This window comes from Augochlora pura, chromosome 11 (assembly GCF_028453695.1).
Source record: "Augochlora pura isolate Apur16 chromosome 11, APUR_v2.2.1, whole genome shotgun sequence".
In the NCBI taxonomy this organism is placed as follows: domain Eukaryota; kingdom Metazoa; phylum Arthropoda; class Insecta; order Hymenoptera; family Halictidae; genus Augochlora; species Augochlora pura.
In genome coordinates this window covers 8835124-8851322 of record NC_135782.1, presented here as the reverse complement: position 1 = coordinate 8851322, position 16199 = coordinate 8835124, and the positions used below count along the sequence as shown (strand labels likewise).

The 16199-nt window shown below is 39.8% G+C and overlaps 1 protein-coding gene and 1 non-coding gene across 2 annotated transcripts in view; both read right to left on the bottom strand.

Moving 5' to 3' along the window:
- Positions 1-269: 269 nt before the first annotated feature.
- Positions 270-16199, bottom strand: part of LOC144476760 (uncharacterized) — a 211341-nt gene continuing 195411 nt past the window's right edge. The window contains exon 3 of the mRNA XM_078193950.1: positions 270-2895. Within this exon, the coding sequence (XP_078050076.1) occupies positions 1369-2895 (1527 nt within the window). The 3' untranslated portion in view covers positions 270-1368. The remainder of the gene's footprint in view (positions 2896-16199) is intronic.
- Positions 7135-7257, bottom strand: LOC144477410 (U5 spliceosomal RNA). Its single transcript, XR_013495195.1, has one exon. It is a non-coding gene; the product is annotated as a U5 spliceosomal RNA (small nuclear RNA).

The window sequence follows — 16199 nt, the reverse complement described above, 5'->3', positions numbered from 1 at the left end:
TTTCGTGACGAGTATATCCGTCAGAAAGAGTTAACTGGTTAAGAAGGATATGCAGGATAATATATGCAATTGTTTCAAGCCATAACTCCGTTATTAATACAAAATCTCCAGTGCAGTAATGGCGACTAGTATAAACAGACTCGGAAGAATGCAAACATAGAATTTACGTTCATTTGGTAAAGTTTTAATTACAAAACTTCCTCCAATATTATAATTTATCGAATCATTTTGCAACGAAGTGATCTTCGAACTTTATAGTACTTGTCAAATTAAAAACACGTTATTTTGAAAGGTAGGTCTAATTTTAATGCATTTGCGAAAAAATGCTAAAGATAAAAAGGATAAATGGCTCGAAAAACCTTACAGCTGTAGGCTGTTATAGAATTTTTTAATACAATATATTAGCTTTGGATATATTTCCAAAAAATGTCTCCATCGAAGAAGAGTAATTGTTATCGCATATTCCAGTATGATTCTTTCTCACAGCTTTTCCACACAGTTGTCAAAATTTGAATGAATTCTCGAGAAAGAATCTTATTCAAATGTGCAGCAATAACTGCAGAAAATTCAAATGCAGTTACGAAAACAATAAAAAAACGTTTATAACGTAATGGAGAAGTGTACATATGCAGTTCCATTTAACAAGACAATACAATTATTAATTGCAGATGCATCGAAACGCTTAAACGAATCTAAGGGCCTCTAAATGAAATGCTCCTCGAACCATTCATCTTTCACCTTCGGCATATTTTTCTAAATGCATTAAAAACGGTGTTACAAACTTAAACATTTGCGTGGACCAACCAGAATACTTTAATATTCTTTATTAAATTATCTATTATTATTTATAGAAACACATTCGTCTAACTGTGAATTCAAGCATGGAAAGTTCGGACGACCGTGATCCTACTGTAATAAATTTTCAATGAACGACAGGTGGGAACCTATCGGAGAGAGTTTATTTACTATTTCGAACAAGGAAATTCGCGATTCTATAAACCATTAGCTTTAGACCATTAGCGCTTCAACGAAGCCTTCGTTAAGAATCCGAGTCGATCGCTGAGCAATTTTCCCTAGAATCCCCGTCATTATCGGGCGTGTTCCCCTTACCCGTGCATATTTCCAAAACCCGTTCAGCCTATTTGCCGGTACTTTCTCGTTGAAATCCGAGCGACGTACAACGTAAAGCCCGAAAGAGTTCGATCTCGATTCGCCTCGTTTCCGGAACACCGAGACCGCGCACGCGAAGCACGCTCGGCGAACGCGAGCCGCACGCAATCGTCGTACATACATGAGATATGCGGTAATATCGTAAGTCGTAGTGTAGCATGATTACTATATACACGTAAGTTTACAATGATTCTCGCGTTACATGGCCAGTCTCTCGATCGAGGCCTCCGGCGTTGTGTACCGCACCGATTCGGGCGAGTCGAGCCTGTCGGTGTCCTCCAAGTCGTCGATCTCCTCTAGCGACTTCGACTCGTCGTCGATCGTTCTGATCGTGGTCGTCGGCGTGCCGGTGGCGTCGATCGAGACGGCCGCCGTCGAATCTGTCGTAGCGGTCGCGTGTTCGTTCGAGATGGTCGAGGACGGGTCGTCGTCGACGGAGAGGGAGTCGGAGAACGATTTCGAGGTGTCCTCCTCGGCTAGTTCCGCGAAGGACGCGCTCGAGCTTTGGAAAGATCGATCGGAAACGGTCTGAGGAACTTTCGTGGTCGATGATCGAGAGGTTGGACCGAGGGCCGTGGTCGCCTCGTAGGCGGCGGCGGTGACGACGGCGCCGCGGTTCGTCGCGGTCTTCGCGCCGCGGTTTCTCGCGTTCGCTTTGCCTACTCTACGCGGATTGGCGGGGACGGCGTAGGAGCCGACACCCTCGTTCCTCGGGGAGGCCGGCTTGGTCCTGCGCCTAGGCGAGACTCCTCTCCCTGAAGGGGCGGTTGAGGCACCAGGAGACCACCAAGAGGAGGAGGACGTTGCGGAGATCGATGCGGAAGTTGCCGTCGGCGCCGCAGACGTGCTGCCGCTGTCCGGTCTGCCAGCCGAGTACCTCTTCCGGGCCAGAGGTGCCGCTGGCTGGGTCCTCCTCGCTGGTGGCCCCTTCTTCTTTTTCTTATTCCCGTCCGTCAAATTAGGCTTTTTACTTTGACTGTTGCTGCCAGCGGCGCCAACTTTTTTTGCGCTTGACGCTGGTGCTTTGTTCTTACCGTTGCTCGCGGTGACGTTCCTGCCGCCCGCCCCCGCAGCGTCGCCGGCCGCCGCCGCCTCGTCCACCCGCAGCTTCCGCTTCTTCGACGGCACCGTGAGCGCCTCCCTTCGACAGGCCTCCTCGCTCGCGGCCCCCTCGCAGGACCGCTTCGACTCCGGGGTAGTCCCGTTCGAGCGCAGACCTTCGCCTCTGCTCGCCGGGCCGGTCCCGTTCGCGCTACCGACTCCGCCACCAACAACCCCGCCGCTCTCCTCCGCCATTTGACACTGCGGACCCGGCTTCTCGCCGGCCCGGCACTTCCGTTTCCTCTTCTTTCGCTTCTTCCGCTTCCGACACCTGAACTTGTCCCTGCCGTCCTTTTCCTGGACCGGAAGAGTGGGGCAGAGCGACTGCTGCAGCAAATCACCCCGATGACTGTTGTGCCGGTGACGGACGTTGTGCTCCGCGCCCAGCATCCGCCTCTGGAGCGCCTCCACCCGCTCCAACGAGGCCACCTGGGTCAACACTCTCGCGTAGGCGGACAGTCGGCCCAGGTTGTGACCCTTCGCCTGTACCCTGCGCGGCTGGCCGTGACGGTTCAGACCGAGGTACAATGTCTTCTTCGTCGTCGACCATTTCGCCGAGCTGTACGTGTTGTAGTTGTGCTGCTCGAGGGTCTCGTTGAACACGCAGTCGTCCGTGTACTCGCGCTGCAACAGGAAAACGGCAGAGCGCTCGTTAAATGTCTCGCTTTCATTTTATTTTCTGTTTATCGATTGTAAGAGAGAAAGATACGCGGTGGCAGTATAAAATTACACATTGTACAAGATACGGTGGTATTAACAAGTAGGGTGTCCATCAGTATGCACCGCTTCAGGTAACAGGCGAATGATTGATGTTGTGGAAAAAAGAGTTAAATGTATCTTCTCTGTTTTTACGTAGAATATATTAATGCAAGAAAAATATATTTTTAGAAAATTTATTAAGATTGCTTGAAGGTTATTTTAATTCTTCTAAATCGGATCTACTACTTCCGAGTGATTTTAAAGTAACCTTACAAATCATAAAATGAAAATGACACAAAAATATCCTTAGTATTTGTCAACCCTTTTAACTGGAGTAACGTGTTCGAGACGCTATTAAATGTTATGTCACGTTTCAAAAGAATTTTATTAATGAAATTGCCTTATATTTAAAGAACTGTTAAAAGCATAATTATTACATTCGGCACAAAATTCAATTTCATATGTATAAAACCCACTATTTTGTATAAATAGATGGATCAGAAAGTGGATAAGTGGATTAGAAAAATTATTTTTAATTTTTCGGAATAAAAAACTGTAGTATATCTTATTCAAGAAATATGAAAGCAATTAAGCCGGGAAATATACAATAGGTCATCCCACAGTAGCCGGCTCCACTACTACCCTACATATTCCTCCAATCTCTCTTAACGACTACAAGAATAATATCAAATAATGGATTTAATTACAGTAAAGATAAATAAGATGTTATATTCTTATCAGTTTGTCTACCAGAAGGAGAATCTTCTAACGGGTATCTTATAAAGCACTTATCAACATTCAGACACGTAAAAGGTAAAAATACGCTAAACGATTGAAAGCGATTACAGCCTAAGTCATAATTTAGCGGCAACACGCGGCACATTCCAGTTAGACAAAAAAAGGAACGAAGTATTTCCTAACTCACGTTTAGTATTAACGTTCGAGTAGACTGGCGACGAGACACGAATTTCCTGCATCGAATACCAGCTCGCACTAGCATCGCTCCACCGCGGATAACCGCGGATAACCGTGGATAACCATGAAACCGGTCTTTTGTTTGCTAAACCCGTGTGCGTCGGCTAAAGAGAGTGCGCCGCATTTAATAAGATATCGCACGGTAAAAGTTCGCCGGGTCAACCCTCGCGGGGAGTCATCAAGACGGGAAAGTGTTTTCATGGGTCGATCGTATCGCCGTCTCGGAAGGGATATCCTTCGGTTGTTCCTAGAAGTTCCCGGGTGGATTGTGGCGATCGTTATCAATTTCACGGGGTTATTACTCGTCATTATCACGTTGTAATTGCACGGTCGGGGGTTAGGAGACCCCCGTGTACCCGGCGTGCACGTCGCGCGAGCACTGTCTTCCGTTTAACACGCAATTCCGTCTGGCAGTTGGCCGGCGTGAAACGGGGCTAATGCCGAGCGAAATATGAACGGCGCTTCCCGATGGTGGCTAAATGAGCATTAAGCATAATGCGGAACCAGCCCGACCGGCCGCAGCACAGACGCGCGGCCGCACACCGAGCATTATGTTCTCGCTAGCTTCGTGCCTCCGCGCTATGATTTCGCTGTCCGCTTTATGGCAACTCGTTTCTAGCGGAGTGGAAGCGGCCGCGCGGTCTTCATCGGCTCTAATTACAGCGTTTAAACGTTCACGCTGCCGGAAAAATCATCGCGAACACAAGCGAGCTAAAGCGTAAAGATACAAGCGAGCCGCGAGACCGACTTCCCGGCGCCGAAACCGCTCTGACCGCGCCGTCATTTTCTCGCGAATTCATGATATTCGTTTCGCTGGTCAAATTCGAATTAACCGGTCGCGGTTTGCAGCAGTTGCTCTCTTTTAATTGGGTATTCGCCGTAATATTGTTATATTATGCACATGTATTTGAATCATATTCGCACGCATGATTTTGAAATCTGTTTAGAGCCAGACCTGGGTAGAAATATTTCGAAAAATTATTGGGAATAACGTGAAATAATATTTCAAGATTTATTTGATGTCGTGTAGACAAGTATATACGTATTTGAAGTAGTCGTTTGTTTACAGGCTTATCGAATAAATTTTCCTTAAATTTATCTGAATCTGCGGTAATTAAATAATCAATGAAGCTATGAAAATATCTATATAGAGCTTTTGTTTAAAACTTACATAAACTGAATTTTAACATTATTATTATTATCATATATTTTCAAATTTTGAAAATATTAACCGTCCTATTTTTTAATGAACTACTGTTAATACAAAGAAATCTAATATTGTAAATTTTAACATATATTTGTGTCCTAAAAAAAGGACAATGGCGAGTATTGCGTTAATACTCAATTCATTGCCTTAAATTTCATCTACCAATCGTTATTACCTGTTATTTTAGGTTATCTACCTCTGATTCTTTTTTATAAATGCACAAAATCTACTACCTAGTTATAGTCGAACGAAGTAATCGTCACATTATTCGTTATCTTAAAAATTTATCACAACGAATAAAATATTTCATCTTCAAAAATATGTGCATGATCTCAAATAAGATATTTATTTACTATTTGCCATTTAAAATATTGTTTCACCCAGCTCTCAATTTCTATTGCCATTGACCAATCTGTTAAATATTAGCTCTAAACAATTGCGACATCATCGACGGCAATAGTGCTAAAAACGCGAATCTTGCGGACGCAAAATGCACTCTCGCAGCAGCCCCGACTGCAACAGTGTATTACCGAAGGTGAATACAAGCGTCAGCTAAATGATTCATGGACAGAGACACCGTGCGATCGTTGAGATCCAAGACCTCCTTCGAAGTTTTCCCCGCGCTCGCCATTAGGTTCTCCCACGAACATCAATTTCCTTCGGAAAGTTCTACATCCGGAGGCGAGAAGATAAGCGCAGAAAGGAACGGAGTTTCCGTGAACGAGAATGATTTCTCGCGATAGATCGTCTTTGAATAGCACCCTTTAGCCGGAGCGGACGGGGGAACCGTATTCGACCGACGACTACTTGCCGCGCGGCTAAAAAGCGAAATTTCCGACATTATAAAAGTAGCTCGGGCATATCGGGGCTGGAAACCGTTGCAGTTCCTGACGCGATGCAAATTTGTGCGGAACAGGTTTACAAAGGGTGTAATTAGAAAAAAGGATCGACGCGAGGCACGTAATCTTCCAGAACGAGAGGTTATTACAGCCGGGCTTAGAAATATTGTGGTTCGGTTCCACTGATAGCCTCCCAGAATCCATCAATTATGTGCTCCGAGTGCTAACGTTCCTTCGTCTATCGCACTTCGTCCATAAAGTAATACAATCAGGCTGCCAATTAACGCGACAGTCCGGGGAACTTTCAAATGATCTCCTTACTAATAATGTGTTCATCTCGTATGTGGCCACCGATGCCAACGGAGGTACTCGACGCGTCGCGAATATTTTTAGTGAAACAAAGTGACACTGCTATATTTACGCCGTATCTGTCCAGTTGTAAGCACGATCTTCCGTATAATTCTCTAGCTGACGCGTGGTGGATCGCCTAATGCTCGCGATCGTCATTTACACGTCCCTGGAGGGACACCGTGATCGTCTCATCGACCGATACGTCGTCTTTTTCCGTCGGCAATGTTTCCGCAACGCGTTTGATATCGACGGTCGCGTTAAACAATATTTTTCGAAAGAAAAGTTTTATATATAAATTGATACCTTTTTTCAATTTTACGTGTTGATAGGTAGAGACGATATAAAAATATAGATCATCAATTTATATGAACTGGAAGATTTAGCGCGTCTGTTACAATTTTTAATAATAGTATTTACAAAATTAATTTGGCGTTCTTTACGTGAAATACAATATCTTGATAGCGAACGTATTAATTACAGTAGAGGCTCTCCCGTACCCAAATATTTATTTTTATACTATTCTGGTACCCAAACGTTGCATTATTTAAATATTTGTGTAATTACATTATCCTCAAACTGCGGATAGTGTAATAAAAGTTTATATACCGATTATAGTCAAAACGAACATCACGTCACGTGGACGCCAATTATAGTCAACACCAAAAACGAAATAGTTAAAACAATCAATAACTATCGACAATTTTTTTGAAATCATCAAAAATTATATCAACGTAAATAATAACTATCGATAATTTTTACTAAGCTGAAAAATTTTTGTTTTCATTGAATAATGACCCAACTTTCGTCGGGTACTACAAAAAATAATTATAATAGACACATCAATTATTCCCCTCCACGGAAATCTTTAGTAAAAGGCGAAAGATTTATACGTTTTTTGAAGGGAAACCAGTGTAATGTGACAGTCGACTCATTGGCTATATATAACTCTGCGCTCACATTTCCAGCAGCGAGAAACGCTCGCCATCTAGCGGAGAAAAAATTGTCCGTGTGCTCATCCCCTCAAGGATCACCCCTTTGTTAAACTTACAGTTATGCAGGGTGGGGTAATAACCACTGCATATCCGTCTTGAATATTTCCATTATTTATAATTATAATAATTAACTAACTATTTATAATTATTATTATCATTATAAATAGTGGAAACAGTATTAATAATTATATTCAATGTAATAATTATAAATATATAGATACATATAAATATAATTCTATTTATATCGTGTACATTTTGTATACAACAAATTCTCATATCATTATATAATAGAAATATTCTCTACGGTCACAGTTATATCCCCACCCTGTATAACTCTATATAATTGCGTACTAAAATCATAAGATTATGCACATATTTTATATGATAGATTCAATATAATCAATATAAGCATTATTCCTGTAATAATTATTCTCAATATAGTATATTCAATGTAATAACTCTATTCAATATAATAATTATATCCAACATAATATATTCAATATATATGTCAATATAATCCTATTTAATTCGTGTAGAGATTTTGTATACAACAAATTCTCATATCATTACAAACAATAGAAATATTCGCTATGGACACAATTATTATATCCCCACCCTGTATAACTCTGTATAACTGAGCACTAAAATAGCAGACCACATAAATTACAAATGAAAATATACAAGAAAAAATAATATAATAAAGAAGATTTAGTTGAACTTCCTTCCTAGTTTTTGTACGTTGAATTCTGTGCACCAGCCACGTTTTACGAAACACCGTCTACACGAGTACAATATAATTATGCTATTAAATTATGTAACTGCTTATCTACATTATAAGTAACGCAGGAATTGTTACTTATTACATTTAATGGATTGAAATTATAATAATCAATCTTCGTAACGGCACAAATTGGTAACATTGTAAACTAAATAACAGTGATACCGTCGAACTTGTTCCAAGTAAATGGGACACTAAAATTCTGTCCTTTAGCTCGAACGTTTTTTTAAACGGCTACTTTACGTTAAATATTCTGACGGACTCGATATCTTTACGCTTATCTAGAAGTTGATTTTATTTTAACTGACACGGTATTATACGCATTTATGCCCTAATAACTATACTTTTATGCATTTATAACAAAAACGAGCAGGTGAAACACGGTACAGTGTCTCTATTAAAAAAAAAAAAAAATGTATCAATTTGTATTTATTATTTAAAACTCGCGAAAATTATTCGAAATGGGAACAAATTGTTTATACAGTGTCTGTTGCTTGCAACTAATCCGTACAAATTTTACTTTGCATAAAAATCCGCAATTTAGTAATAACAAACATAATGATTGCAGTAACAAGTTACAATTTGCTATATCAATTGCAATTACATTCTTAGAAGTTCGAGACAATTACAAGAATCACAGTCTGTGAATTCTTGTTGCATAGGACACGTGTTTGTATTTTGTCAACGAAAGTATTAATTTTATATTTTTATATCCTTTAATTCTCCATATTTATTTCATTTTTCTATGCACTAAATAAAACAGTATTACGATATAAACAATGCTTTCTACGCCTCGATGTGTCGTAATGTGTACTTTCAATTTAACAAGACGTATGTTTATTTATTTATATTTTAATATATCGTACGATGTCTAAAATGCGAAGCGAGAATTAACGTGATTTATCAAGAATCTTTTAATTTAGGAGCTAATTCTGATCTCCATAAAATGGTAAGCTAAAATAGAAATTCGCACAGAGATCTTTATCGCGGTTACGACAATTAGATTATCGAATTGCAAGCACGTCAGTGAACGTGAATGCTAGGGGATCGCCGAAAACAAGAGGAGTAGTCGAGACTTTGCTAAAACGCGTTTCAAACACGGCCGGCGAAACGGCGGACAGCTTGAAAGATCAAAGTTGACACATTGATGGTTAGTTAGTAAGCAAAGGCTCGGGAACGTTCCGCGACGGTGAAGGAGGATCTCATCGGCGCGGACAGAATTAACAAGGACCACGTGTGTCGCCGGCTTAATCCTCGCGCGATCCCCGTTCACAAAGCGCCCGGAGATACACACCGTCGAGTGTTTCTCGATAATTTCGTCCGCGCATTCTTCATTCGGGGTGTGTCGACACGAAGACGAATTCGCCGTTCGTCGTACTCGTAAATTTTCACGCGAAAACACAAAAAGGTTTGTTTAGCTTACGGCGCGCGGCTCGATGAACGGCTTCGCCGCGACGTGCAATCAGAATTCGAGGATGAGCGAGCGCGCGCGCGATCGTTCGCAAATAATTGCACATATGCTCGACAATGAAAGGTATTTTTCCGAGAATTCCAAGTTTAACGAGGCCATAAAGAACCCGCGCAAAAAATATCCTCCGCAATCGAGATAGATCGCGTGAATCGAGTGATTAGAAACTTCTATGAAACAACTGTAGTTTTATAGAGATCTTCGGGTTATACTGATTTCATCGTATTCTGTACGCTGATTAAAAGTATTTATATACTAACAAGCGTTGATAGCAAATTTAATAACAGCACGGTTTTGAAATAGAATTTTTAAACAGAGCTTCGCAGTATTGATACTAGAATTATCAAAGCAGTCTAAATGATTTTTCAGTTAAGCACGTGTTATAATCGCATTGTGAATTTCTATGCAAAATAAATATCGTTCAAATGCATTTTATTAAATGTCAGATAAACCAAAATAAGATTAAAACTTCTTTAGAAATAGCATTTATCAATTAGTATACTACTGTAATTTCTACAGAGCCGAGTAATATTTATAGAGAAAATATTTGGAAAACTATTTAAATAATCGATTCTTCAGAAGTTAAATAAGCGTATTTATCAAATCAAGACTCGATGGAGAAAGTGTATCAAAGCGAATGACTCATATTTCGATCAAATAAACCGCCTTTCACAAACGGATACGAGATTTTTAGCCTGCATTTATAAATTTAACATTTGGTATGCACGCACCTAATAAAAGAACCATCGTCGTCCAATTCGAGATCACGAAAGTATATTAATGGAGTTTCGGTGCGGCACCAAATAAGATCTCGCCAAATGCAGCATAAATCGTGATGTTATTTTCGTTCACACCCTCGAAATCCGCTACTATATTCGATGCGATGTATCGCATTATTCGAGGGTCAATGCGATCATTTTTAGTAATGATGGCACATGCCACCGAATGGTATTGCTCTTTCGCGGTAGTCCGCATTTATCGCTGCTATAAACGAGGTTACTGTTGTAGACGTCCGGCATTCTTTCCGACGGAACGAGGATTAACAAGACAACGAATCGACTGTAAATTACAACGGAAAATATTTACACGAGGTTTCCGCACATTTTAATGCCACCGCGCTTTTTTTCGCCGCGGCGAAAACAAAGATAAACTTGAAACGATTACGCTTGTTTTTATAATTAATATAGTCAATGTAGAAAATCTGCTATGCTGATTCGTATCAATTTTCTATTCAATACTGAATCAAGTTATTGAAATTTCTAAACAGAATCCAATCAAATTTGTTTCAGCTTAATGCACTAAACCTGAAAATTGTAACTCATACCGTACAAAAATTACTATTTTCGAAAATAGAATACAGTTACAATTTTCAGGTATATTGCATTAAGGTGAAACAAATTTTATTGGATTTTGTTTAGAAATTTAAATAACTTGATTTTGAATGGTAGTGAAATTAAGTGCGATAGGTTTCCAGGTAAAATATAGAATATAATAAATTTAAACGATTTTCATTATAGATTTTAATAATGAATTTTGCATAAAATTTCTACCAATATTATTCTGTTACATGAATTTTATTCAAATATAGAAAATGTTTCCAAACTATATAAATTTCGCATTTTATTTCAAGCGTTACTTCACGAATAAATAGGCTTCTATTGTTGGTAAATTATCTGTAAAAATGTTTAAATTACAAAGGGTTGATAATTTCGAAACCGACTCCCTTTAATTCAGCTTTCAGTGTATAAATGAAAAATAATAACATCAAAGGTCAATGAGTAACAAACAGTAAAAAAGAAAAGCTATTGCAACTCGTGCAATGTTACGAATATTTGACTGTAATTAATATTCGATGTTGTACGTCACGCCATGACGAATCGTGAAATTCTTTCGAACGAGTTTAATGACGGCACCGAGGTCGATCGACATCGATGTCGTGTGGCTGGCTACCGAAGAAATTACCGACGGGTGATGTAATTTCACGTAATTTGCCCTTTTTTTTTTCTACACCAGGCAAACATTACGCTTTCAGCAATGACCCGTATAGTATAAATAACCGGGTCTTGTCGCAGGGGTTGCGGCCGAGCAGGAACTAGAGGAAGGGGGTAATTTTGGTCACTTCGAACGATCGTTCAGAGTGCTCCTTCAACAAACGCGCGGTAAACTGCGAGCAAATTACAAAAGTGATTTCTCGTGAGAATTACGAAAGCGACTTTACGCGCCGACGAAACAACTGTAATTTCCATACGATTCTAATAGGTGCTCGTAACATTCGAGATATATATTATGCATACACTCGCGGCAGTATTTATGTTGAAACGTAAGGTTCTATTATGAATTATCAAAAATAAGTGGCGGAGCTTCTTCATTTTCTACATGTGTTTATTGAAGTTTTACAAACAGAGGAAAACACGTGGAATGCAAATTAATTTCTATAAAGGCGTGAAATTATGTGACGATGCAAAATGTTTAATATAACTAAGTTAGATATAACAATGAAGGTAGAAAGTATGTTCAGATTGTAATTTAATACACATCTTACATTATGGTAATTTTTTTAATATAAAGATTAATATTCTTTAGTTTTTGTTACCTTTAAAAGTCGACTTGGTACATTCGTAATTATTTTTTTTCAACATCGTAGAACTTAATTAATTTCATTTTTTCTTCAATGCTTTTATAAATTTTAATTTTGTGTATTCTTCAGGTATAGTTATCTGATGATCCTGACTTCGAGGTTGCCATGAAATCAAATTAACATTGTTGGTTTAAAAAAATTCTTTTGCAACCCTTGAGCGTGCTTTAGGTCATTATTTTGCTAAAAGGCGAACGACCTATTTCTGTCAAATTTATGCATTAAAAAAAAAAACAAATTCCCTGTAATAATTCAATTAATAAATTTCATTTTTTAAAACAAAAGACAAATACAAACAAAATATTGGTATTATTTAAAATTAAATCGTACAGATTCTGTTAAGTCGGGATCACCAAACCTATCACAGTCAAATGACTCGTTTCTCATTTAACAATAATAAAAATTAAAAAACCGCTCTCATATGAACTGATCGAATAAATCACATTATTGCAGCGACCAGCATAATAAAAATTCTACGCATCCAAATAAATTGGATCTTGTCAGTTTTATGCGACCACACGCACGGTCGATTTGATCGCTGGACGCGTTCAGCGCGTCAACAAGGCTTCACAGTTCGTAATTCTTCGTTAAATTATGCACCTTATAATCAAGAATATACAGCATGGTCACAGTAGCTCGAACAGTTTTTCAAAGAGACTGCGACAGCTAATTGGTTGAACACAGCGTCGGACGTATTATTTAATCGGAATCAGTGAGAAATGCGTCTGTAATTGACGCGAGCGACGGACGAGGGTTAAAAGCACCCCCTCCGCTCGCAAACAATTTCAGCGTGAACGGGCAACGGTTGACACCGGTCGATGACAGTGCGAACGATCTCGGCACGACGAGCAAAACCACCGGCAGCGAAAAAACGATCCGCAGGTGATAAGTCAAGTTGGGTACGTTCGACGAGGGGAATACTGTAATTCCGTTGGCAAACTCTAGGAATGCTCGCGGTTACAAGTTCGCGAAGCGGTTGAAGTGCGAAGAATGGGCAAAGTCTTGTAAACGCTCAATCTTCTCGCGGCGACGGTGCTGCTCCGGGAGAGGCGCGCGCAGCTCGCAGAAAAAAGAGGAATGTTTTGACAACCGATCTTTTACAAGTGATTCCAGTGACTTCGCAACACAGCATACAATTCCGTGGACCGCACACCCGTATTCACGCGAAGTTAAAGCGGCGATCACGTAACTTCATAACAAGCCGTTTCCTCCCGGCACACGAGCAACGTGCTTCGCGGCTAAGTGGCAACTACAGAAGTCAAATCGCACGTTTTACATGTACGTATTGGTATCAACAGAGTCGTAAGATTTTAGAGCGGCCGGTAATCACTGTGATTTACCCCCGGATCGTTAACCGGCGAATACGCGCGTCACCGCCGCGCGAGCAACGTTCTTTTTCCGCTGGGACGACGCGCCGCGACGCGCGCCTACAAACAAAGACGCAACCTGCGAAAATGATTTCGCCTTCGCGCCGTCCACCTTATCCTCCCCACCCCCTCCCCCTCTTCCCGGGCAATTTCACTTCATTACCCGGCTTGCTTATTAGTTTTCAATAAATTATCGATCGTCGCCGGGCAGCGGTCGTTATAGATCTAATTTCAGATATTCATTAACGGTGACGCCGTCCCGTCTTTTTTTTCTTTTTTTCTTTCTTTGCGAAATCATAGTCTGCGACGCACAGTTTCCCGCGAATTGTTCGCCACGCGAATCGACACCACCCGGCCATTTTATCGCCGGTACATTCTTTTTTAAACATTCCGTACATGGCGGTGCGCGTCGTCGACAAAATTCCACAGTTTCTTATTTCCGGTGACGCGCCGGAAGAAAATAAGTTCGTTCTCGTTTTCGCGAAAATAGTATATCTGAAGCGTAATAGCGCTTCGCCTCGCTGTTATTCCGCGGGGCCGAAGTAATAGGCGAACGGCCATTATGATTTCGAGTATGGTTTTTTTTGGAGAACTGCATAGAGAACTTCTTTTATTGATTTAACCCTTAATTAGGCGCATTAAGAAAATCACCCAATTGGGCGTATGGGTTCTTAAATGACCCCAAAAAACATTGGGAAAGGAGTATCAAAAAGGAATAAAACTTAATAGATTTCTATAGTAATTAATAAAGTTCTTTAATATACTTAACTTTAAGAAACAAATACTTACTGTGACCCTGTGGCCCTGACCCCATGCGCCTAATTAAGGGTTAAGTATAAATCGATCTTTCATGCATTATACTAAGGCGAAAATGTAGCGACGATGAAACTGAGATCAATTTCTTCGCAGGCGAATTTGTTTGAACTTGGCTACTCACGAATATTCTGTAAAAATTTCTCATTGTTAAAATTTTGTTAGCATTATCAGACTGTGTAGTGTATACAGGATGAGTTGCGTTATTTGTATACCTCAAATAATTTATAAATTATAAGTTTTGAGGGTACATACTTGTCACGTATAAAGGTTAGATGGCGTCTGAGATGACTTTTGTGCATAATATTTCATAAAAGGCATAGACAATTCAACAAATTTATATATTATACGTTTCATAAAAAAAACTGTTAAATATTGTAGAAAAATTGCATCATTTCAGACGAAACAAGCCGTGACTCGTATTGAATATTTCGTAAAGGGCACGTAGACTTCGACAAGTTCATAAATTGTACGTTTTATGGAAAACTGTTAAATATAATATTCTATAAAAATTGCATAATTTCGGAAGGAACAGGCCGTGATTTATACTCAATATTTAATAAAGCGTATATAGACTTCAACAAGTTCATTTATACGTTTTACGTAAAATTCTACAAAAATATTGTATAGAACATAAAATGCTCTATAAAAATAGCATTATTTCAAAAAAGACAAGCGATGGCATATTAATTTTTGTACAACAATAAAACGCATATAATCTAAGAATATTCTAAAAGTATTCTCACACTATATCTATGCATATCATTGTACGCACGATTCGATTTTATCGGAATTATAGCAGTAGCATAAACAATTTTAAAAAAATGGGAAGTCTTTTAAATGGGAATTTTTAAAAAATAGCTAGACTTTTCAGCGCCACTGTACGCTCTCGTTGCGTCGCGTCGATGCGCTAAATCAGGCCGTGTAAATTAAGATTCGATGTAAACTCGATCGAGTGTATGTTGCGGTTGTCCGAAATGTGACGAAGGAGACCGCGAACGGACGCGTGTTCGTGCCCGCGACATGCTCGCGTGGACGCAGGCTCGCGTGGATGCACACACACACGCGCGGCAAATTATGCAGAGCGTTCAGCGGTTCACGCGGGGTCAAAGTCAACTGGTTCCTACCCCATATTCATCGTGCAACGAACACACCCGGGCGTAATCGCGTCACCGTTTCATCCGCGCGCGGTCGCCGTTTATTAGCCGTCGCGAAGTCCGTCGAATACGAGCGTCTCACGGCCGAGATTATCATTTTTCCATGGTCCAATCATTTACGCCACCACGGCCTGTTCCCGCTCGTTTAAACGATCGCAAATATGTCCATTTCTGGCCCGGTTTAACACGTTAAGTGACGAAAATCAATCCCAAAAATTCCTACAGAATCAAAGGAGAAATTTAACGAATGGAATGGAAAAGTTAAATCGTATCGGTCGCTAATTTCAACTCTTTTGTATTCCAAATGACCTAAGAGAGTTCGGATAAACAAAAATATATTTTGAAAACTAGTGGAAAATTTGAGTACCTCTATGTACGCTGCTGATTTCTCACGGTCATTGATTGGAAACTGCAAAAATTTGAATAAAATTGCGATCTTCGAGATCTTTAATTGTTTAAATTAACTCGTAACAATGTCAAGAGGTTTCAAAGAAATGTTCTATATGCATACAAATCACCGAGATCTAGGAATCGTATTTCGTAAATTTTTCTTTAAATTTTCAGATCAGATTGGTTATAGTCAATAACACTTTTAAAATATTTCTGTGAGAATCATGTGGATGAATATTTTTATGCAATTTTGGATT